Source organism: Emydura macquarii, unplaced genomic scaffold, assembly GCF_026122565.2.
Source record: "Emydura macquarii macquarii isolate MOO-44397 ecotype Brisbane River unplaced genomic scaffold, CSIRO-AGI_Emac_v2 contig_1230, whole genome shotgun sequence".
NCBI classification, from domain to species: Eukaryota; Metazoa; Chordata; order Testudines; family Chelidae; genus Emydura; species Emydura macquarii.
In genome coordinates, this window is record NW_027131367.1 from 8071991 (window position 1) to 8097589 (window position 25599).

The following is a 25599-nucleotide window of genomic DNA, read 5'->3' on the forward strand; positions in this document are numbered from 1 at the left end:
ATTCCATTTACTTACCAGAAGATTAAATATTTTCATTTTATATATATATTAATGAAATGTTTGGGAGATAAAGAACTACTTACCTTGGGATTGCCACATTCAGTATCTCCCAAACAAATCATGAAGCACTTTGCCAAATTGGAAATACAAGGCAGGAAACCTTTAGAATTATTAAACTCCCAACAAGATTTATATTTAAAATAAAAATCAACAGCAGCTCCCATCATTCTGCTTGTCCACCCCTAAACAGTAAAAAGCACTGTTGAATTACATGACAGATCTTAAAAGCAGGTCTGAATGTCTGGCATCTAAGAATGTTCAGCCAAAGGTACTTTCCCTAATTTTAAACCAAAATGGAAACAGATTTATAACTAGCTTCAGTTGGCTTCCACAGTCATGAGGGATTTAAGGGTATATAAGGAAATGTCTGGCTAGAATTAGTCTGGTTTGATCCTGGAGATCAATTATCCGGATGGTTAATTTCAAGAAGTCAAATTTGTTGGTAGCTGGCATGTAGCATTAAGTATAATAAAGTAGCAAACTAATTCAGAGAGGCTGCTGCAAATTACTGTAGTACACTACATTAGTCAGTCAAATAAAAATATTTCAGAGAAACAATGTAAAAAAAATGAACATTGAACAGAGCAAGGAAAGGGAGAGAGGAGGTGACAGATAATTGGGGAATACAAAAAATGAAGAGAATATTTAAGGTTTTATACTCTATGACAGGGACTATCCTATGACTTTATACTATGCCTTGTTTTTTTAGCCCCTGGACATCACCACAATGCAAACAAAATAAATGGAGATTGAATCCATATTTCTAATTTGATTGGTGACAGGACAAAAAATTCAAAGTGTCTTTACATAAAGGTGGTTGAAAAACAGCAAATTAAATGTGATGTACAAGGACGCTAAATTATATGAAATAAAGCTGAAATGTCTTTGAAATTTGAGACTCTCCACTTGGACCATTATGCTCTAAAGTAGGTTTCATCCAAGAGAAAAAAGCTTGTAACGTTTTAGATGACTTACACTAGTCAGAGGCAGATACAAATGCATGTGGTGTAGTTAAAACCAATACAAGTGCTGGTGGGGTTAGCAGCTAGGCCCAAGGCAGTCCCCTGGTGAGAAGCAGCTTCTGAGGTGGCAAGAGAAGGTGCTAAGATTATACCAGACTCCGGTCTCTGGGCTCAATTTGGGACACCAGCTTTTATACTGGACTCCAGTTGATAGGTATCTGGAAATCTGAATCTTTAGAACTTCTCTACACGTTGATAGGAACATATCTCCACTAATCTACTCCTTTTCAGCCTAACTGCTGATAAAGAAAAATCTGCATTTCTCCACTCTTCATCCAGTTTTCTTTTTTGGAGGGGCCCCATCCCCTGTAAATCATTTGAGTACCTCTGACATTGTTCATACCTATATGCAAACTCAGGAAGACAAGCTACATTTGGTAAGTTATCGTCATAATACAAGCTAGTAACCATGTTTTAAATGCAAACTATTTTTTCAATTGAAATCTTAGCCCACCCACATTCATGAGGGAAAGCTCATCAGATTTTTCGAGATCTGCAAAAAACCATCATAAGAACTACCACTTTAGTCGAATGAATAAAAATTAGACCTCCTAACTCAAATATATTCAAAAATGTCTTGGCAGGTAAAAATGGAAAGTGAAAAGTTAATATCCTTCCAAACACACTTCTAGATTAAGGACAACATCCATAAGTAGAACAGCAGGCAACAAGTTAAGCAGCTTTTCCGACAAGACTATTTTCAACAGTGCTCAGCAGTGGTCAATTCAGCTCCTGCTGAAATAAGTGGTAAAACTCCCAGTGACTTCAGTGGGAGCAGAATAAAGCCAATATTTAATGATTCTGAAATTTCCACCCATAATCAACAGAAAGTATACTGTTATTAGCCTCCAGTTTGATAATGCTAGTTAAAGAGATGTTCCAGAATCAATTAAGCTTTGCACTTTAATATTTATGAGAAGTTTCTCAAGTCATATTATTACCTTTCTTTTCTTGTGGCAAACTTTCACAAGCAGTACTTCCAGGGTTACAGAATTTTGTTCATTCTCTGAGTTTTGTGATGGCTTATCTAAACAGAAAAATATTTTAAGTCTTGATAAAGTAACAACTGTATTCAGTGCTGCAAGTTTACCTGAGATGATTACTTTTCAATCGCTGGCATTTTCAGGTATAAGGACTTTCTGCCAAGTTTGGAAGTTTCACAATACCACTGAAATTTCAGTGCTCCCCATCTTGAGAAAGAACCTTACTTTGTAAGTGTTCCATTATTAGCAGATTAAAAATGTAAGTAGAGTTGATCTGTAATGTCTGAAAGTTTAACAGAACAAGCCAAACTCACTTCCATTGATCTTTTTTTAAGCTCTTGGTTGTTAGTAAAGTACAACTCTAGTTTTAACTCCCCTTTTAAATAAAGAAAACAGCCAGCAAAAAACTGAATCATTTACTTATAACTGGGGTTAGCCTAATAGGTCTCCTCCACATGTCAAAATGCAATTTACACCATAAATGTGTACTCAGTATTGCTATAGCTAAAAATTGTATCTGAGGGTTCTGTGCAGGTTCATAGTACAGCCGAGTCAGGGACATCCACCAGCCACAAACTTCTGAAGCAATAGGGGAGAAAGGGCGAATGTGGATTTGTTAAGAAAAGTCAGAAAATTCCAGCTTCAGGTGAGTGGCCTAAATTACTTCCCATAAAAATTCTTCTTTACTATTCCCAAATCTACAATGTACTTTGAACCATTGCCAAGGATCCAAATACCATCAGTTAGAAATCACAACTCCCAAGCCTATGAAATATCAGAGATTCTGGAGAAAACTGAAAAAAAATGCAGTTTAAAATAAAAATTAGTTTTACAATCCCTGTGCTACAGATTTTCCAATTTATGTAATCTTCAAGATGGCTACTATCAGCAGTATGATCAGCAATGCCAATAAAAATCTATGTTAAAACAGGGCCTCGCACCATGTGAACTTAAGATACGCTCTAACAAAAGAAAACATTAATTTAGAAAGTGTTTTGCATAGGAAACCTATGCTTCAAATTTTACTTTTTACGTGATCTAAAGATTAACTTTCTGGAAAACAAGTTCAGACCCTAGCAACAAAGACTGACTACTCCAGAATTGAACAGATCTCTTCAGCTCTAACACTGTTCTCTTAAAATTGAAATTTAGAATCACCGCAAAGTAAAATACAACTATTGCAGACAATCTGAGTGTAGTGGAAACTGGTCCATTGTACTGATCTGCCACTTAAGTAAATTAACCCCGGCATTATATCAAATCCCTAGTAAGTTAACTGGCAACATTCCTGCAGTCCAATTCTTTTCTTCCTTGCTCAGCTGAATTATTTTATTTTTTCAAATGTATTTAATAGTACTTTTCATGGCTCTAGGTGCTTGTGTAAATACTAACTAAAAATATCAAGAAATCCAAAACATAGTAATTTACTTATCCAAGCCAACTCCAGCCAAAATAAACTGCACAAAGCATCTACTATAAAGTAAGTACATATATCTCAAACCACGGCTCAAAGCAGTGAAAAAGATGCAACCATATTCTTAACTTAGTTTCTAAAGAGTTATGGTGTAGCCCAAGAGAACATCACAATAGTATGATGACAACAAAGGTAGATAATCATAACATGGTCTCCATCCAAAAAAGAGGTTTTGCTTTTGATGAGCACAGATTTAACTGGCAGTCTTGGTCAAAGCTGCTACCTTGAACTATAAGTAACAGCTAGATGCTAACACCTAAAATTGCAGAAGTATATCCAGTTTGTTACTCAGTTTCACTATCAAAGGAGTTTGATAACCTGCCATTCCTTCCAGTTGCTACCCTATTACCTCAAGGTACACTCAGTTTTATTTGTTGATCTTAAGGCAACTAGCCCTCATCCAAGCCAAAATCTCAGACATCAAGGAAAATGTTCAATTACACCTATCAGAACAGATGAGACAGCAAGGTGTCAGCATGGAGAAACCATATGCTGTGTCTCCTCACTAGCCTTCCTTTTGGCATTATATTGGAGATCTGTTTTTCATTTAGTAAAAATTTTGATAGCTCACATGCACATTTTAATTACTTATAGGCATTAAAGGGACATTAGTAATCTTAAGAATTGTAATGAATTTGCTTGCTTTTTAGCTTTAAGAGAAGCTTTCACTGTTAATCTGAAAATTAATCCTGTTTAGGTATATAAATGTTCACAGAAAGACAAAAAATACCTACCAGCAGATATACAAAAAACCATAGCCTTGTTCGATTTGCAAAATAAAAATACTTATTATTCTGAGAGCTTTTGGAATCATGTCAATGACTCAGTCTGTCATAACATTTTCTATATTTAATATTGACTACTGTGCATTCTGCTCATGAGAGATTTTTTTAGGATGAACATGCAACCACATTGTTCTCACTATGCATAGTCCTCTAATGATATAACAGAGCTAGCGTACAAGGATTTCATAGCTGACGAGTGCAGTCACATTACCAACAGCCACAGAACTTATAGCAATTATACTAACAGCTTGAAAAATCTGCTTGAACCTACTAACACAATGAGTCTAAGCCAGACACTGATATGAAAAACAGTCTGTCAGCAGGACCCACAGAGAGCACCCAGACATCCCCATGCTACATACCAACTATTTGAAGTTGTGTATAGTGTGCTTCACCCATTAGGTGTTGTCCAAGGACCACACCTGGGAGGAATGGATTATTAGGTAGTTGATGCTAGACTATAGCACTATCCATTCCTTCCCCTCCCTGCCCTCCACTGCCAGGCCGTGTGCTCCTTCATCTCCTTGTTGCTTCCATGATAAATTATTAAAGTGGAGGCAAAAAGCTGAAAAATTCCTGAGGGTAGAAACAGAAGATGCGTACTCCCCAATGGAAGGAAGGCAGCAGTTAGACACGCAATCCTTTTTGAATATTCCTCTTTAATCCCACAAAAGAAACACTCAGAAGAGAGCAGCATGCACTCTCCAAAACAAAATGTTTTGTCAGTGGCAAAATAAAGTTAGTTATTCAAATCCAGATACCAGTAACTAAAATGTAAGTGTATTTTGGAACAATTTTCAGGCCCAGTATACAAAATGTTCAGAAAACATAAATGCTTGCAAACACCGCTATACATACTAAAAATATAGATCCTTTAGTGACCTGAATACTAAAAAGATCAATCATTAACAGAATGTGTGTGTTCATATAAAAGTTAGATATAAATGTTTTAAAATAAAATATTTAAAAGTCACTTTCTTTTACTTATCTGCAAAGAACTGAGTTTGGGTATGTTTCTCCATTCAGAGTTAATAAATTACCACTATTTAAAGCAGCATAAAGGATGCAGCTTCCTGTTTTAACTGGAAGAGAACTAGAACCATGAACTCAGGTGTTGGTGGTCCAAGAATTATCTTAACTTTTTGTGATGTTAAGGCTGTACATATTATACATACAGTTAGGACTGTAAATCATTAGCAAAATACAAAATTATTTAAGTTCATCTTTAAAGATCTACATATGACATTTTCCCTGTCTCATTTCTAGACTCTATTTGAAATCAATGGAAATACGCTTCCAACTTTGTGGCATCTCAAAATATGAATTTAGCATTACTTGATTTTTTTTTGGTTCCACTTCAAATTCCCAAGAAAACCAAAAGAATTCTATATGGATGCTTGCTTAAAGAGAACAATTCAACTCTACTTTGATCTATTAATAAAAGTTTAAAAGCAACAAAGACTTTAAGCTTTTAACAGAATCTGCATGTACTGAGTGAAAGTTTGCAATATTTTATTGCTTAGTATAAACGTCACAAAGCACTTATCTAAAGTACACATGAGAAGGTACACATTTTTCTATTGTAAAAAAATAAAAATATATAAGTATTGTGCTAGTGGGATAGTTGAGATCAGAGCAATTGAGAAAAATACATCGTGCAAACATCTTGGATTGTAACATATGGCAAATCGATTCAGCTCAAGTGTACCCCTCCATATTGCACTTTAAAAAGGTTTATTTATTATACATTCTAATTTAGCATAAAGAATTTTAACAGACATACCATTTTTATGGAAGAAACCAGTAAAAGTGAGTTGCAGATGGGCAGACAAGCTAAACGGGGGAAAAAAAAGTTGTGTTAGAATAAAAATCACAGCTTATTCAGTAAATTATACCTCAGAATATGTCTACAACCAGAATCAGATCTATATCAATAAGTGAATGAACCTTCTCCTAAAGACTTAGTAACATATTTAATATGGTACTTGGATGCAAATATAAAGACGAATTTCCTCTTTGCATACAGAAAAGTACCCCTGTGTAGACCAGCATTTTCAGAAAGCAGTTAGGTAGTGGACTTCTCCACTACCTTAATGAATACTCAGTGCCTGAAGACAAGAGTTTGGGGGTAAATTTCGTAATATACTACACAAGGTCTATGCTAAAAGAACATTCTGATTGAAATGTCAAGCGCTCAGAAGTTAGAAAGTGATAGAATTAGGATTGCCAGTGCATACACTATAATACAGTCTTATGTTACATAATTACATACTTTTTAAAAAAAAAAACAAAACAGGGCCCCAGCATCAGTGTCAGGATGAACCTGCTCTAGGGATGAATCAGGGTTGTGTAAAAAGAGACACCTGTCTGTAGACCCCTACTTCATCTGTTGAGGAACTTGGAAGGTATATGGCAAATGAGGCAGGGGACTGCAGGAACAAAGGATTGTCTCATGGTTAAGGCAGTTGAAAGCTGTCAGTCCCAATGTTCCGTCACTCTGTCATCTTGCCCATCAAGTCCCAGCTGCCCTCACCCAAAGAGTCCCAGCCTCCCATTACCTCCCCAGACTCCTTGTCACAATCTACTCCATTCCTTCTTCCTAATCTGGGCTTTTGTCCCCCTCTGCATTCCAATCACACTGCTTCCTCCTCCACACTGCCCAGTTTCCAGTAAAGCAGTCAACTGAGAGAACACAACAGACAGGCTCACTGTTCACAGATCCACTGGCCAGCCCCAGCCCCCATTACAGAGGAAGTCTGGTTCTCTCACCTGTAGCCCTGGGCTTATGCATACTCAGTCACTCTGTGGCAATGACACATTCAGTCTGGTCAGCACAAGGAGCTGTGAGAGGCTCAAGTATGCACAGGGAGAATGAGATCTTTTGAGCTCCCAGCTGCTAAAATCCATGAAGTCTGTACAAAGCATATGTGAACTACAGTTTTTCAAAGGCTTATTATAACTTGGTGAAATCTGGATGTATTTTCATGGGATGGAAAAAGGCACAACTGACAGAAAGGCCACCTCCCATGCCAAATTTCAAGATCCTACTGCAAAGCAGGAAGTGTTAGAGTGGTTAAAATGAAAAGGTGCCCAGAAATTTTAAATGATAGGCAAAGTAACAATTTTCTCCCTACTCTCATTCTCTGAAGTGGCTGAACCATTCTGGCTAAAGTTTTCCAAAACAATTCAGGCAAAAAACCAACACTTAGCATGTGAAATTTCAGCCTAAATGATTGAAGTTGGGTAAAATTATTAGCAACTGACAACTGGATCTTATGACAACTGTTAGGCAACTTTAATAGGTGGGACTATACATACACCCCATACACACACACTCACGAAGCTCATGATTTAATTACTGTTTTTTATTTTATATTACTGTATATATTACTACACAGATCATCCTACTTTTCATATCATACTACTACTTAAAGATTTGGATAAAGTGGATTTACTAAATTCAGAATGAGGAGGTAATTTAATATATTTGGACAAGATTGAAAAATGAGCATGAAATTATTCTGGTAAAAGCTGTTATTCACTGTATGACCAACAGTTAAAAATTTGAATATGCTTAAGTCCTCTACATATAGAATCTATAATATCTGATGAAATATTGTCATATTGGATAGTGTTCCATGTAAGTCACAGCAGCATTCAGAACATTTAATTTGGGGCAGAAGCAGTTGGGCATCCTGACTAACATCACTCAGTTTTTTTTCAATACGGCCTCCAGAACCATTAATAAACACAGTAGAATAAATAAAAAATTATAAAATTATAAACATTTTTTAAAAATCAGAATTAAATTGGATTTTATTTAAATACATTTCCTTTTAAAAAAATATTTAAAGTTCAATTTGAAATTATGACAATCTATGGTAAGGTCTAAACTTAATACAATCTGTTAAAATCATTTAAATTACATATTAAGATGTACACACTCGCTGCTGAAGTTTTAATGAATGTCAAACGACTAAACTGGTGGAAGTTGTTTGCTAAGCAACTGGAACCAGAGTTTCCTGAAATGCTAAACCAGCTTCTGATAGCAGCAGCCTCTTCCGCAGGTGCAGAGGGAATATATTTTTCCTTTCAGTTTATTTAGCTAGTTCAGTTGGGTGACTATTTCATTCTAATTAAAAACTGACAGGGAGTTGAAAAAGCAGGAAATCTTGTTTTCCCCTCTTCCAATGTATGAATAAATCTAGTTGTAAGAGGAGATTTACTTGTCCTAAAATACTGAAGGACATGGTGACCAGAAACAATCACTTCAATTCACTAACTACAGATAATATTTCCATAGTTTTAAATGCAGAACGTATTTTTGATTAATATTTTTATTCTTATGCATATGGTTTACTTAAAGTAGTTTTATTTAATAAAAAGCTAGTTCTGGGCATTTTAAATTCTAATTTCCATCAAAGTATAGTTTGGTACAAATCACAAGTAAAAAATTAGTCTAGTAAATAAAAAAAATCCATCAATCATTTTCTAACAAAAACATGTAAAAATCAAGCAGCTAATATATGTTATGCTATACAATTTCTTAAATAAATGTATATATAGTGTATTCTCCAGGTTAGCAAAAAGTACCACCATATGTAGTGTAAAAGTTATATTTCACTGCAAATTAACATGTTTTAACTGTTAATCTCTCTTTAGGAAAATTAAAAAGTACAAGCGCAAAACAAAATTAAAATTTATTTAAATAAAATTTCCTGTTTGATTTAAATCATAATGGTGATTTAAATGGCTTTGAGTTAAAAGTCATTAACCCTGGAACACAGAGCTTCTTGGGGTGCTGTCAGTGCATGACAAGTATTTCCTGAAATCCTCAAACTATTGATGTTTTAATAAGTGCCCTAATTGCTTTAGTATTTAGAAGACAATGCTTGCACAAACTTGTATATTACATCAGAACAAAGGAATGTTAAAATGCCAGACTGTATTATCAGCAGGATGAGGACTTTATATTTTTAAAAGTAAAAGTTTAGTAGAAGTAGCAAAGCAAAACATTTTGGTGTTGGGTCAAACAGAAATGTATTTTAAACTTGAATATTTTACTTCAGTAAGGTCACAGAACAACCCTCGGAAACCAGAGATCCATCTGGCTCATTTCAAGCAAGCAATACCTATACAATACACAATTGTAAGCAAAATCAATTTAATTAGATTAGTGAATAAACTAACAGATTTAGAGTTTAGTAACCGATTTACACAATTCTCAAAACATGATAATTTCTACGTAGCACATGTGCTTCTTAACCAATTTTCAGCTAATATTTTGCAAAACTTTGCCAAGCATATTTTCCCGGAGAGGTCTATAAAGAAAACTGCAAAAATACATCTGAATGTTTCTTAGTTTGTAAAAAAAAGCTTCTCTAATGTTCTGGTTACTCACGTGTTAAAATCTTTCATTGTCTGCTTCTGTTCCATAATTTACAGAAAGCCTAAAGTTTCATAATCCATTAAACACAACCTATAGAAATGTGTTAGTTGATCATCAACCATCTTTGCATCAAAGGAGAATATAAAGCCAGCATGGAGGACTAAATATGACAGGCTCATCTGGATAAACCAGCTACAATATTGAAAGAATTACCGTGAAGGTTCATAAACAGAATTAATGAAATTCCACCATATTAACATTTTTGGACTGATAGAAAACGGTGAAGTTTTGTGTATTTATTATAGCAAATAAAGTTGTTAAGCCTCTATTACAAATGTTCATTTCTTGAGAGTGCACCAAATGCTATAGGGCTTGTCTACACTGGGGTTTATGCCTGCAAAACTTGTCACTCAGGGGCGTAAAACAAAAAAAACAAAACACCCCATTGAGCGACATAGGTTGCCTGTATAAGTGCTAGTGCAGTCACGTTATGCCAGCAGGAGAGCTCTCCTGCCACATAATAAAATCACCCAAACGAGGTGCAGTAACTACATCAGCATAAAAGCTCTCCTGCCGGCATAGTGCTGTCTACAGTAGCGCTGATGCCGGCAAAAAACTTATGTCGCTGAGCAGGGTGTTTTTTTCCACACCTGAGTGACAAGTTTTGCCTGCATAAGTACCAGTGTAGGCAAGCCCTAATAATAACAAAATGGTCACAATGTTTACCGATCTAGATTACTGCTGGAATCAAAAAGCATGACCACCAGCAAAATCTTTAGGGGTCTGCAAGTGAAACTATTCAGTGCAATTGCAATTACAGAAGCATCAAACACTTAGTGAAGGGAGCAGTATTCACTACATATGTTGGGTGTCTGCAATATTAACAGGTGAAAGGGAATCCAACCCTTCCAATCTGCTACTGGAAAGTAAATAGAGAAAACTATATTAAAATTCACATAGCATAAATTACTGATGTGGGGATTTTTCTTCCAGTTCACCTATATGTCAAATTCAAACAACACATTCAAATGTGCACATTCCAAAATGCAACAGTGCTGATAGTTAATAGGTCACAGACATCAACTTACTTCCAGAGCAAAGTGTGATTTGTTTTATCAGCTACTGTCAAAAACATCAATTGAGAGATTAGATATTTTTTAATTATTTTCTCTTTGCATTTGAGAGTTCAGCAGTCAGTTTCACTCTCTCTCCTGGTTGAGTCTTTCAGCACAGGGAAAAGCAGCTTTTTAAAACAGGAACATAGCTATAAAATTACAGTAATTTGCTCAAGATAGGTATATACCATGTGCAACTATTTAAGCTACACTTTCATTTTCTTAACATTTCCAATGTTTTATACCTAAACTGTTTAAAGTTGATCTGAACTGTAATTTGTTATAAAGAATGAGTTCAGACTGACTTTCAAAGAAGTGTATTTAACTATTAATTGGATATAGAAAAGCAAAACAGAATTATGTTTCAGAGACTTTTGGTTCATAAAACGTGCAAACAATTATTGATAAATTAGTGGAGACAAAATACTAGTTACCTGCATATCTGTTTTTCTGCAATCATCACAATGCCAAACTAGTGTAAAAATGAGCAGAAATTTGTCATTCCAGATTTTAGATTTTTCTGTTGAACTTGGAAGTTTGCCAATTATGATGTCAGACCTTGCCAAGTAAGCGCTGACATCTCAAATACTTATACTGTAGCAGGAAGATGCATACTTTACTCTATTTTAAATGTCTGCTGTATAAGTTCAAAATGGGAACAAAATAAAGCTTACTAATAAACTAAAGGATCCAAAGGTTTAAAGGTTCAAACCTTTAAACAGTTTAGAAACTTCTAGCCCTGGAAACATGAATCTACACAAATTCGCTTTTCATAACACCATATATTTTAATCTTAACTACTAAGACAATCATGCACCCGACGAAGTGGGTTTCTGCCCACGAAAGCTTATGCCCAAATAAATTTGTTAGTCTTTAAGGTGCCACAGAACTCTGGCTATTTTACTAACAGATAGAGCAATTATAGTGTTAGCTATCTTGTTTGCTTACTTCCACGACACTAACTGCAAAATTACTAATCTTAGCTGTGCATTCATTAAACCCATCATTTCATTTCTTAATACCATAAAGTTTTAATATTTTTTTCAAATGCACAGCAACAATCCCATTGAGCAACAGTCAAATGTAATGTGCATAGTTTAAGATCAGCCGCCTTACTTCTCTGCATAAAAACATTTAAAATGTTTATTTAAAGCAAAGTTTATTTCCCCCTCTGATTTGCTTCAACAGTTTAAACACAGCTGAGGGAAGCATACAATTTTTTTTTTTTTAAAGTACCTATGTGGGCTCAGATTAAACACAAAGTCTCAAACCAAAAGAGATTTTTTTTCAGCAAATGAGAATAGAGGTTTCTGATGGAAATCTTGTAATCTTTAATGAACAGCTTTCAATATGATGGGCACCAAATTACAGTAAGAAAAGGCCCTTAAAGGTAATGAAATTATGTTTCTTTTATTAAAAGCACTGTAAAAGTAAATTATACAGTTCTACAAAAAAAAAGCACTTCAATATTTAAAACCTGTTAAATTCATTCAGTGAAAAAATTAATTTCTTTATGTAAAGACCAGGAACAGAGGAACATGTGAAAGCAGCAAGCAGAGCAGAAACTAAACACATGAAAAATGAGAATATTTCAATCATGATCCTACTAAAGAAAGACCATGCAAATCTTCTCCGCTTCTTAAATATATTTTCATGGACCAGTTGCTGACACTGCAATTCAGTTAAGCATAAGTTAGCTCTCCCCGCCCCCCCTTAAGGGAGAAGACAGCTATTTTAGCTTCTTAAGGTGCTTTAAGTATGAACAGTATAAATATTGAAAAGTCTATCCCAACAGAAAGCCTGATCCTTTGTAACCTCATCTTATGCTCTCAATTTCTTATATTTTAAGAGCTCAAACTATTAGAGTGCATATACATCAAATATTAATTGGATGCTACACTGCACTCATGTGGCAGGTATCACACCTTGTAATAATCACTCCCTTTTATCCTGTACCTATAATGACAGCCATACATGACTTGTTTATAAAAATATGAGCAGATAATACCTGTGAGACTCTTGCTCTCCCTTCATTTTCTCTACTTTTGATAACATGTCATCTACTTTGAATGTTTTCCTGTGGAAAAATAAAATGCATGAAAAGTAGGTAATTTTCATTTTTAGAGGCATTTCCTTTATATACAATATTACTGAAATAAAAATTCTGATTCTATGAAAATTTCAGTATACATAGTTTTTTCAAATATTGGTTTAACCTGCTGTTCCAACTTTTCCCTCTTAAAAAGAGGCCAGAGAAGTCAGAAACAACTGCCTGAAAAGTTGCACCTCAGTAATTATTGGACTATCAGATATTAAAATTATAGAATGTTATAGAGCAACACAATTTAATGTTAAAACACTTAACAGTATCAGCAAGATTGCTAGATAGGAGCCCATTCAAACTTTGCTAAAAATATGTTTTACTAAAAATGACATTTAATATTGTTTACAAAAAACCAACCTCCTTATACTGATTGTCATGCCAACTATCAGCATACAAATTTGCGCTCAGGTTGGTCCCTACATTAACCATATACAAGGATTAAAAATATTTGGTTGCTATATGGCAGAAGCAAGTCTGTTTATATTTAATTCTTGAGAGATTTCTTTCTTCAAAAGGGTGCATTAATGGACATAATACAAGAGTGACATGCACTAACAGACCAGCTGCATGAATATTTTTCAGAGGAAAAAGGAGTTTACATCTTAACAAATAATCACATATCAAATTTTTTTCTGTAAGTAAGGTATTAACATCAACCCATTCCATTCTTTTCTATCTTATATAATACGCCATTCAGCAATGGGCATACATTCCTGGGCAGAGGTTATTCAAAATTTTCAGAAATAGTCTTCCAATTCTCTTTAGTCTTCCTATTAAAGTTCCATCTTGGATTTCAGCAAGGTTCTTTAGATTGACTAGTACTAGACTCTGATATCACAGGATAAATGCACTCACTAAATAGCAAGTGAAGTCCTGCTTTGCATTTCTCTTCCTACTCTAAGGAAGACAGGTGAAGAGAGGAAAAGAATACGGACTACAGGGAATGTTTCGCTGCCCAATACATGGTCTCTTACCATAAAACAGGCAGTGAACATGAAAGGTTTGTCTACACTAGGCTTCCCCACCCCCCAGAAATTTCCTTCAGCAGTAACAATGGTAGAATCACCAGTTCAGACAGGGCTCCCAGCAGGTACCATATTAAGTACCAAATTGTGTAACTCTGTTCAGAACAAGTATACGTGACAATAGTTAGAGCTCCAAGTAGCTGGTTTGTCTGCACTTGTGCTCTTCCATTGCTACAACCAAAGAAACTGAACTAGTGGTTATCAACAATGGAATGTTTTTGGCAAAAGCCTCGATAAGGCCTAAGCAACAAGAGATCAGGTACAAAACCAGAAAGTCATTTTAAAACAGTTAAATGAGCACTTTCTAGCTCTAAATTGATACACAAAGAGGACTTGATAAAAAGATTGGTGTGTAAACTGAATCCTCATCCCAAAAATCACAAACATTCCCTTCAATGGCATAGGTTACATCAATGGCAATAAGATTTTCCACTTTTAGATTTAGAAAAGACAATGTCTATATTTTTGGCAGTCTTGTTTTGCTAACATTTCACTGACTAAATGGTCACCAATATTAATTTAGATATTGGTATATTTAAAGTGTTGTGAAGAAGGGAGACCAAAACATTAATTAATAAGTAAGTGAGACTTGGCATCTTATCAAACTTATTTTGATTCTTAACTGCACTGTAACTACTTTATTCAAGTCTTACTCACATTCAAACAGCATTTCATAAATAAAAGCCAGCTTTTTAAAACGTACCACCAATTAGGTCAAATGCAATATTTATGATAAGGACAAGTGTACAACAGCCAAATACCCTGACTGAAAGTTGCCTTCATATCAATAATTTTTATTTTGATAACTTGCAAGTATGGTTAAATACTATAATCTCAATATAAACCTTGAATTAACTTTTTACATAGTTTAGCCTATTCCACTGCAAATTAAGGCAACTAGAATTCTACTTCTCATCTCATACTTCCTTTCTTTCTCCAGTTGCCTTATGAAACAGTTACTTTACAAAAGTTTTAAAGGTACATGATACCATATATCACTGCAGAACTGAATTTAAACAGAGTCCAGGATTACAACAATGATGGCAAAGGGAAGCACGGCAGAGAAACAACTGCACTGTACAGCTTTTATAGTAATTTAACACACTGAAGACATGGCCCTATTCATGAGTTTACACTTTAAAATTCTTGTTGAATTTGATAATTCCATAAGTATTTTTTACATCTTCATTTTGATCTTATGTTTCCAAGTAGCTACAAAGGCAGTGATATGTGTGGTTTATGAAAAAAGCTGGTCAGTTAGCTCTTGCACGTCCATAAAAACTTCACAACTAAAGGTTATTCATATTCTCTCTATCATGCATAAATACCCAGTTCAAAATTAAACATTTTAGCTAGCAAAAAAACAAAAGACTTTAAGCATTGGCATAATACATATTTGCATGTCCAGTTCCAGTAAGTTTCCATTGTATTAACAGTTCTTGGTGCTGAGAATACTCATCTTTCCTGTAAAGTTAGCAATATGTAGAAATAACTGAAATCTGGCTACTCACAAAAGTATAAAGGAAAGAAACTAAATGGAGACCTGTCATTTGTATAATGTCATTCCGACTTTTAAAAATATTTAAGAAACTTTCCTGTTTAAAACTAGTATTCTGGCTCTGCTAAGCAAGAAATACAAATTTAATTAAAATTTAATTAATTTATTAAGGCGCTCTACATTAATTGTCACACTTAACAATGTTGCCAAAAATAAAGCTATTTAAAACTTTATATGAAGCACAAGCTTGTTGTACAAAGTTTCAGTGGCTCATCATTCTTTATGTTAAACTGACCACTTATCTAAGTGACTCTTTAGCTAAAAATAGATTTATATTACTATCAAACCCACAACAAAGTCATAATATTGGTCAAGCAACTCTCCACACACAAACTGAATCTCTCTCATGCTGGTTACACTGGTTAGAAAAGCAAACTAGTGCTTTTCAGAACAATTAGTTCTAGATCATGAAACAGGAGATGCTCCACTCAAACTAGGGGTGAGTAACAAAAGGAACTGGTTTCAACAGAGTGGTTCAACTATACTTACTAAGTAATAGTGACCACATTCTTAGGTGAGGGATTACCAAAACTAGAATAGTAATATTAAGCTTTGGGGGAGGAGAATGGATTTTTAAAAAAGAGGAATTAACAAAAAAATTCTCTAAAACCAAAAGTGAAGAAATTAAAAATAATCATATCTGGCATCTGTCACACTTAAATATACCTTAACTCGCAATAATTAAGATCAGCTACTATTCTGGAGAATAGCACATGTTGTACAATCTCTAGAATGGTGCTAGGAATAATCTGGAATTACAATCCAATGAGCCTTACCTCATACCAGATAGAGAGGAAATAAAAATTAAAGTTACTGAACACCTACGTGAACATTTTAGGGAGAAGCCAGCATAGCTACTATAAAGGAAAATGGTCTCTCTCCAGTGTACTATAATTTTTTTGCATATCAAGAAAATACTGGATAAGGAGAGTTGGTAAATTTATTTTGACTTCCAACAAGCCTTTGACACCATCTATTAAGGAAACTAAGGCCTAAACAACACGTGGAAATAGTCCCCATTCAGCAATCAGTGAAGAAGCCCCATTACTAACTCAAATGTGGACAAGGACATTCAGGGTTTGCATAAATCAAGGTTAACCCCTACTTGTAATTGGGATAAAAGCAAATTAGTTCAAGCAGTGAAAACCTTGGCACGTCCACATTGGTACAGCCAATACCAATTGTTGAATGAAGGTTATTCCTCATCCTAGATAAAGCCCTAGCAATCATAGATCAAAAGCAAAGTTATGCCACAGGTTAGAAAATGGTTAAGAGACAAAGCAAAGGAATATAAATGGTCAATTTTCAAGACATCAGAAGGTTAATAATGGGATGTCCCAGGTAGCTGTACTAGGACTGATGTTTAATATATTTCTTATAGATAGGGAAAAAGAGTAAAGCAGCAACATTTGCAGATGACAAATATTAGTTAGTCAAAGCAAGAGAAAACTGGTAATTCCGAGGGACCCAACAAAGCTAGGTGAATGGGCAATATGAAAAATGAAATTCAGTGTTGACAAATGTAAGATAAGTGCATATTTGAAATTATTTCAACTCCATAGAACTCAGGAAAAAGATCAACAGGGTCACTGTAGGCATCCCAGTGAAAGTATCCACTCAATGCACAAAGACAGGAGGGGGGGGGGGGAAAAACCCACATCAGGATGCTTAAAAAATAGGGATAGAATGGAAATTTGAAATATGCCATATGCATATATCACTATTATATCTATTAACTTCACCTTAAATAATGTTGTGGTCATCTATCAAAGAGATAGCAAAAAAGAGAAGGGGTCCAGAGACAAAGATGACTACAGCCATCAGATACTTCCATAAAAGGAAAGTGAGAGAAGAGAAGAACTAGTTCTAAAAGACATGACATGAGAGAAGCATATTTTAAAAAGACCAAGATTGTAAATTAGGCACTTTGATTTTCTCATAATACAGAAAAGAGGAGACACTAAATTAAATAAGGCAACAGATCTGAAACTGCTAAGAAATGAGAATTACTTTATCTGTAGTCTTTAAAACCCCAAAATAGTTTTAGCTGAATGAGCTCCTCTATGCCTATGATGGACATTACATAACATGATATATAGCTGAAATATTTGAAGACTAAAATATAAGTCACACTGCCACTGCAATGATTTTTTCATAACATGCAAGATTTTCAGGGTACCACCATTTACTGATGATTCCAGTACAGGTATCTTAAGTGTCTCCCTGCCAGTCAAGCAACAAGGTAATAAGAATCAAACAGTAGTATGCTTCAAAATTAAAAATACAAACATCTTTAATATTAATATTTTCACAATAAGGATTGCTAGCCAAAACTGACTTAGCTGTCCCCTTATTTTACGAACTTGGTCACCTTTCTGCACTAAATATTTCACCATCACAAACACATAATACATATTTAATGATATATCAATATATCCTCAAATATATTAGATATACTCTGTTAGCTGTTGTGTGACTTTTTAGGTGAAAATTTACCTCTGAAAACAATTTAACACTGTCACCACAAAATTTAAAAGAGTTTGAGAACTAGAAAAACCCATGCTCCATCTAAACTACTGCCACAGAATGAACAAGGAAAGTCAGTTGTCCAAAAAAAAAAAAAAAAAAAAAAAAAACCACAACCAACAAACAAACAAACAAAACCTTAATTTTTGCTGGATTATAAGCACAGAATAAAAATTTATACCTGCCACTGTGTACTAAGAATGGAATGAAAATGTTAAGTTAAAAAAAAGATTCCAAAAAACCCAAAAAAATAAAATCCAAAATGGACTGATCCTTAATTACATCAAAGCGCAGCTTTACTGAAAGCTTCATTTCTGACATGACTGAGTTTCTCCTCCTGAATGACCTACAGTTACAGTGTAAGTGATTTAACTATAATTTGTCTGGCATTTTGAGATATTTGAGAGACCAGGGATATGATTATTATTGTGGTGTGTAAATAAATATATTATATGCAGTCACAGATGTTGTTTTATATTGATAATTTTACTTATATATTATTGTGAACACCCAGAGCAATGTGTAGACTTTTTAATTATAAAAACTGCTAAGCATTAAGAAACCACTGGAGAAAATTAAGTATTTACTATATATGCATTGTGATTTATAGTAGCTATTATATAAGGGCCAGGAGTTAGCTTTTTGATAACTACCATTTCTCAAGAACTAACGAATCCACTAAAACTTTCATCATGCTCAAGCTGTGCATACAAATTCCCCACACAGAAGCCTCAGTCAATGAGATTTCCCACTGCCCCATTCACAAAAAAATTCCTTTCAAGCTTCTTGCTCCCTGCAATCTCAGTGTCTGATATACTGGGTAGGTAGTACATAAAGCTTAGTAAAACGTTAATTGGTTGTATGGATTTCTGTTGAATAAACAGTGGCAATTAGGGTCTTGTCTATGGGTTTGCCAGTACAGATATACTGGCAGAGGTATACCAGCAATCCTCCCGTTGGAGATGCAGTTTATACCAGCAAAAGAGTTCTTTTAAACCAGTTCCCTGAATGGAGTAAGCTATACTGGCAAAAGGACTTTTTTGCTGATATAAAGTGCATGTACACTAGGGCTTCTGCCAGCATACCTATGTTGGTCAGGAAAGAGACATACTCCTGACAGACACTGGTACGCTGACAAAAGTTTAAGTTTAGATCTGATCTAACAACAGCCCCATCAGCAAGGTTTGGGTAAAATGCATTTGTGGATAACCATCTTTAGCAGTTTAGTTGAAAAAAACATTTCCCTTGAACATTCAGAAATACTGTGTTAATCTATTTCAACAGTTGTATCACATTTGTTTTCTTTATAAAGAAATGAGTTTTAAACAGCTTTGCTTCTCCATTTTTCCTACATCTAATTACAGGCTTGACTTCAATGGAGCAGATTATTTTCAGAAAACCTGAACTTTTAGGTATTATAAATGAAATGGCCACTAATCTGTTCACTACATATGGAAACATCAGCTCTAAAAGTAGATTTCTAGTTTTTAAAAACTGGTATATTTTACCCATTAATTAAGGTGAGCAAAGATAAATATTTGTTTCAAATAGAGAATCTGGGCATTACTTATCCAGCTGAGAAAAGAGAATTTTCCTAGTTTGGAACACTGCAGCAAATAATGGTTAATGTACATGCAAAACACCACTTGTGGTTGCTTGGCAACAAACAAGAGGCATCTGAAAAAAACAAAAAACAAGTTTCAGGTAATGGAGGGGAGACATTTTGACTACAAGTCAAGTGAATACAAGTGATAATTTTGACAACACAAATCTGTTCTTGCATATAGAGTACATAGTTTGCTTGGTATATCCAGCAGAGGCTGAGTCATGTCAGACTTTGGTACAGGACAGGTTGCTTGAACAGCCATTGGAGAACTTGATGGAAAAGGATGGCAGTTTGAAACTATGAGCTGGAACCCTAGCCCCAAAGCAATCTGAAGAAACAGTAAATATTTTTAAAATCTATCTTTGCCCCAGTTCAGAATAATTAAGAGGGAGGATCAATATAAACTATCCATGCCACTGCAGTAACTGTCATGAGAAATTAAAAACAGTAGCTCCAAGCTGATTTGTGATAGGAAGTCAGAACATGCTTCCAGCTCATCTCCTTTTGGTTTAAGAAGTGATAACAGGTATGTTGTAGGCACAGATTTTTTTTTTTAAATGGTCTTCCATCCACTGGCAATCAATGGAAATGACCCCTACAATCCTAATGGGCAAGGAAATTACATTAAATGCTCGTTTTTAAATAAAATAAAACATGAGAATGCAGAATACCATCTACTCACAATTTTAAAAGCACAAATTCTGTTTTTTGTTGGATCAAATAAAAGCCTGTCCTTACTGACTGCTAATTTTATTTATTTGAAAATTCTTAAAGTGCCTACACAACTACTTTTTATAACTGCTCCTTAAATATTCGCAAGTGTTTCATTCCATACTAATACTTTTTTCAAGCAATAAAAACTTTGTTCATTAAAACATAACCAGTATAATTAACCAGTATAATTTTTGGCTGCTAACTATCAAGAGAATAATGAATGATTTGCTGTTTGACTAAAGAAATAATTAAAAGAACTTGAAATTATCACACTAACAACCAAACATTTATAATACTCTGCCTTTCTTCCAGAAAGCTCTAAGCATTTTACAGGCTTCAACCATAGAACTGCAGATATCCTCCATCAACAGGGGCTATTAATTTTCCATACATTAAAACCAGAAACCCTGTATTGAATCCTATACAACTCAATGCAAACCTTTTAAAGAAAAGATACGACTCTAGATCCTTTATATTACCAAAATCTTTAAAAATAAAGCTAGAATGTTAATTTTTACTGACAGTTGCACTCAACATCTTTTTAAAAAATTACAGAAAAGTAATGCTAATTTAGTTTCCTATAAAAACAGCTTAAAGAGAATTCCCAACATGGTCATTTAGCTAACCTGGCAGTGTTCTTTAGAAAAATATACAGAATCTAGTCAGAACTTGTATCAGAACCACATAATAAAGCATAACTGTTTTTTTCATCCATCCGCCTCTTTTGTCAAAGGTTATTTCCATCAACAGAAGTTTAAAATTATTTTGAAGAGAATTTAGGCCCAGATACTACACATGCTTAACACTGCATATTTAATTATTCTCACGGAAGACAGTGGGAATATTCCCAGGCGTAAAGTTAAGCATGTGGTGAACTGTTGCGAGATGAGTTTCATAGTTACAAATACAATTCAATTTATAAACATGAACTTCTTCCCTGCAAACTAGATTTCAAAACTGAGTCTAAGTGTGAATCTTTTATAAACTTAAAAAATGCCTAATGCCTCACACTACATCTGAAAAGACCAATTTATTCTCTAATTGCTCTATTTCTATTTTGTTCTTTAATCAGTTCATATTAAAATATTAGGAATAGCTTTCAAACAGAATAAAATTACCTTTTGATATTTGTTCGGGAGTTTCTGTGGGACATGTAAGTGAGAGTTCTGTGCAAAAATATCGGCTGCAAAAGAAATGGAAAAAAATTAAAATGCTAACTGGAAATTCCTACAAATGAAAAGTGAAGAAATAGACTAAGATCAACAAGTACTCACTGCTATGAGATTCCGGGTACGTAGAAATCTATATATCTGTGTTGGTTCTATGGGAAAGAAATACACATGATCCAATGTATATTATACCCTCCATAAAAAAAACAAAAAAACACTAAGCTTACAAGAAAATATTGACAATATACAGACAATCCTACATATGTTTCACTCAATGTGTATTTATCTTTAACAGCACTTATTAAAAACTAAGTGACAACTATGATGTATTAATCAAAATTCAGATTAACAGCCTTTTAAGTATCTTATCCACTTATCTGTAACATGAGCAACATCTTATATGATCTAGTACACTACAGCATAAATCACAACTATTAGAACTTCAGCCAATTGAACTACCTTTGATTTTCCATCAAAAGATGTAACCCCTGTTCTATTTTAGATCCTTTGCAGACAGAAAACAGCTAATTACAAAAGTAATCCCAAAGCATTCTTTTACACTAAGCGAGTTTTCTCTCCACCCCCCCAAATCTATCATGTATCTGATATATAACTTTGTCTGCTATTCATGTATCAGACAACTTAGGATTTGTTTATTGTTTTACGGACACATCACTTATGACTATTACATATCAAAAGAATATCTTAATGTAAAGTGGCAATCATAATGTCCTATGAAACTTATACATGAAAAAATCTCTGATAAATGGTTTTAGGTCAGGATACAAATGTCTGAAAGGATGGGAAAATGTTAATTTTAATAAATTAACTGCTTCAACAGTAAGCTGGTTCTACCATAACTTAGTACTGATTGGGAACAGTGGATCTACGGTCTCTTATTGTATAATCATGCTGGATACTAACTTGTTTCTTTCTGATATAATGACTGGTACCCACCATTCTAGAGACTAAGCCTTATCTACATAAGAACAATACACTAGTCAAACTACAGATGTCATTTTAAACCAATTTAATTAAACCAGCTCAAGAGTCTACATAGAAAACTCTTCTTTCAGTTCAGGTTAAGTCAATTAAGAATCAGTTTAAAACAAATGGGGAAATACAGAACAAACTGGAGGGGATGAAACTAGTGGAAAATTCCAATACAACTCCTATGGCCCATTGTGTCCCCTACAAGACTTTTAAAAGTAGGGGAGCCACCCATTTCAATATTTTAATGTAAGATTTAGCTGCTTATTTTTATATTCCTGTGAAACTTAATTTGTTCTAGTGACTGGCAGTTATATTATGATTTAATGAATTTTGAAATTAGCAAGTGAACAAGGACAGTGCATTACAAAGAGTATTTTGTTCATTTATTTTGGCAACTATCAGTTTTATTTGTAAATACTGTGTTTTTAAAATGATCTGTTTCACATAAAACTAAGTAATCTCAATCCTGAATTCTGCATATCCTGGCTGAGAAACTGAAAGATTTCACTTTATGTTAATTATAAATCGGGATCACAATAAAGGTTTTTTACTATGCTTTAGATCAAGTTAAAAAACAGAAAAGAAAGGATGTATAGTATAAAATAAAAATGTCATGTGGTCACCATTCTTTTAAGAGAATCTTTAATGCCTCAGCAACCCAAAAGTAAAAAATGACTACCCCTGTAGAAAGACATGAGAAACCCAAGTGCTGCTGTCTCAGAGATTTAATATTTCATTTAAAAACAAACTATGACTTCCTGAGTTTAAACTCTGACTTCCTAAAGAAATGAGTGGGGAGTGAAAAAAAAAACACAGTAATACTTTATTACACGGTTTTTCGAGAGCACTTATTTAAACTACATATATTGCACAATCCTATCATACTGTCCAGTAAAAACCAAAAATAAAAGTTGTCCTCTTCAGTTAAATAACCTTAAATAAGACAAAATCCACCCAAGTGTTTATATGCATCTGCTGGCTTATTCGTAAATCATAACAATCATAATTTGTTTTCTTATTTATTGTATTCTTCTCATAGTATTAATACTGTAAAAATGAATTCAAGATTAAATATTAAAGTATACCTTATATAGCATTTCTATTCATTAGATGCCGAAACCTAAAGCCATCTTCTCAAGTTGTTAGAGCAGGGACTAGGAGCAAGTATCCTGGGGTTATATTCTCAGCCCTGCCACTGATGGCTTGTGACTGAACCAAGTCACTTAATCCTCTGTACATCACTTGACCTAAAGCAATATTTACTTTCCTCCCATCTGTATTGATGGGATTAATTTGCAGCCACAACGAATTTTCAGTTAAAGATCTCAAAACTCAAAAAAAACCCCAAACATTAAAATGTTAACTACTATGTATTACAACTATGTATTACAAATAACTGCAATGTTGACAGATTCATCCAAAACTGAATCTATGGATTTAATACTTTATTTTTCTTTCAAAACGTGTAGACTACAGGGTTTGGGATACTATCGCAGAATGTAAAAGTTAATTATTACACAGAGTATTCGTACCAAGCTTCTGTGAATAAATGAATCCTGCATCCAAAGGGGCTCTCTCTGTCTACCTGCAACCCACAGGGGAGGGGAAGGCGGAGGCAGGGGGCGACTTTAATTTCAATCTTAAAATAACCCAGGTATAATTCCTTTTCGCACACATGGGAGAAAATGCAGTTAGCTGACTACCACAGTCTTCCCTTTACAGCCTGAAACGCACAAACCTCCTAAAGGAGCAACAACCGAAGTGGCGCAAACACCCCATTCCCTCCCGTCCAAGGGCTGGTGAAAGGCAAAAGAATTCACCTTTGAAATCTTCCGACTACAACCATTTCCAAGAGGCCAAATTCACCGCCTGGAAAGCGCTTCAGTAGAGGAGGGGGGGGACAAACGCGCCCTCCGCCCCGAAAAGGGCCCCGAACCTGAGGGGAAACTTCGGCCACCTCGGGCTTGCCCACACTCCCGATCCCCGCTTCCGCTCCACGCGACGAACCTCGCTAGCCCCCGGACCGTCCTCCCCCTGCCAAGTCTGGCCCCAGGTTCACCCCCCACACGGGGAGATCTCGCTTCCTTCCCCCCCACATCCTCCTCTACCCGCCTCCCAGCGCCCGGTTCTCGCCCGTAGCCTCCTCCGCCTCCCCCCCGCTCCCTCCCGGAGGCCGCTCCCGGTGCTCACTTTCGAAGGCCTGCAGGAAGAGCTCGTGGTCGGCCTGGATCTGCTCCATCTTCGGCTTCTTCACGGGGGGCAGCGCGGCAGCCGCCGCAGCAGCCGCCGAAGAGGCCGAGGAGCCTCCCGAGTAACCGCTGCCTCCGCCGCCGCCGCCGCCTCCTGCGACGCTACCGGATTTACCGCCCGGAGCCGCGGCAGCCGCGGAGCCCCCAAACCCCCCGCCGCCACCTCCTCCTCCTCCACAGCCTCCTCCGGCGGCACCGCCAGCTGAGCCCGAGCTGGGCCCCGCACCTCCACCGTGCTTCTGAGGAGCCATGGGCCTCGCCCCGAAGCGGGTCCCGGCGGGCCGGAGACCGAGCGGGGAGGGAGGGAGGGAGGCGGCTGGGGCGGGCGGGGTAAGGAGGGGGGGAGGGGAAAGCACCGAGCTCTAACTCCTCTAAGTCTCCTCCGCTCCGTTCTCCTCTCTCTCAGGCTAGCTAGCTAGCTAGGCTCTACGAAAGACCACCCGAACCCGACGCCGACACTATTCCCGCCTCCCCCGCGTGCCCATTGGCTCCGAGGATGGCGCCGCACTAACTGATTGGTCGACTGTAGTCCCGCCCCCGTGTGACGCAGAGATGGTTCTGGAAGAGTTTGGTTGGTCGGTGCGCTTCGCTGCTCGGCGCTTTCCCCCTCCCCCTCCTTTGAACTGAATTCGCGGGAAAGGGCCGCTCGCTCTCCGAACCGCGGGGCATGGTGGGTAAGTAAAGCCTGGCAGTGCCTGGCTGCCCGCAGCTGGCCCGGGGCGCCTCAGTGGCGTCCCCGCGGTGTCCCACGCCCTCCCTGCTGGTCAGGTCAGCCAGTGACAGCCCCTCCTGCCCGCGAGCTGCCCCACAGAGCTGGCCTGGCCCGC

At 36.0% G+C, this 25599-nt stretch overlaps 1 protein-coding gene across 2 annotated transcripts in view; it reads right to left on the reverse strand.

Annotated features, from left to right (window-relative positions):
• Positions 1–25148, reverse strand: part of SUZ12 (SUZ12 polycomb repressive complex 2 subunit) — a 47011-nt gene extending 21863 nt beyond the window's left edge. The window contains exons 1-6 of one of the 2 annotated variants that reach the window (XM_067547392.1): positions 24714–25148; positions 21636–21682; positions 21480–21544; positions 12837–12905; positions 6108–6157; positions 2024–2109 (exon numbers count right to left, since the gene is read on the reverse strand). In XM_067547392.1, coding sequence (XP_067403493.1) covers positions 2024–2109; positions 6108–6157; positions 12837–12905; positions 21480–21544; positions 21636–21682; positions 24714–25023 — 627 coding nt within the window. In that variant the 5' untranslated portion in view covers positions 25024–25148. Of the gene's footprint in view, positions 1–2023; positions 2110–6107; positions 6158–12836; positions 12906–21479; positions 21545–21635; positions 21683–23608; positions 23752–24713 lie in introns of those variants that run through there. The other variant, XM_067547393.1, reaches the window with a different exon arrangement.
• Between the last annotated feature and the right edge of the window lie 451 nt (positions 25149–25599).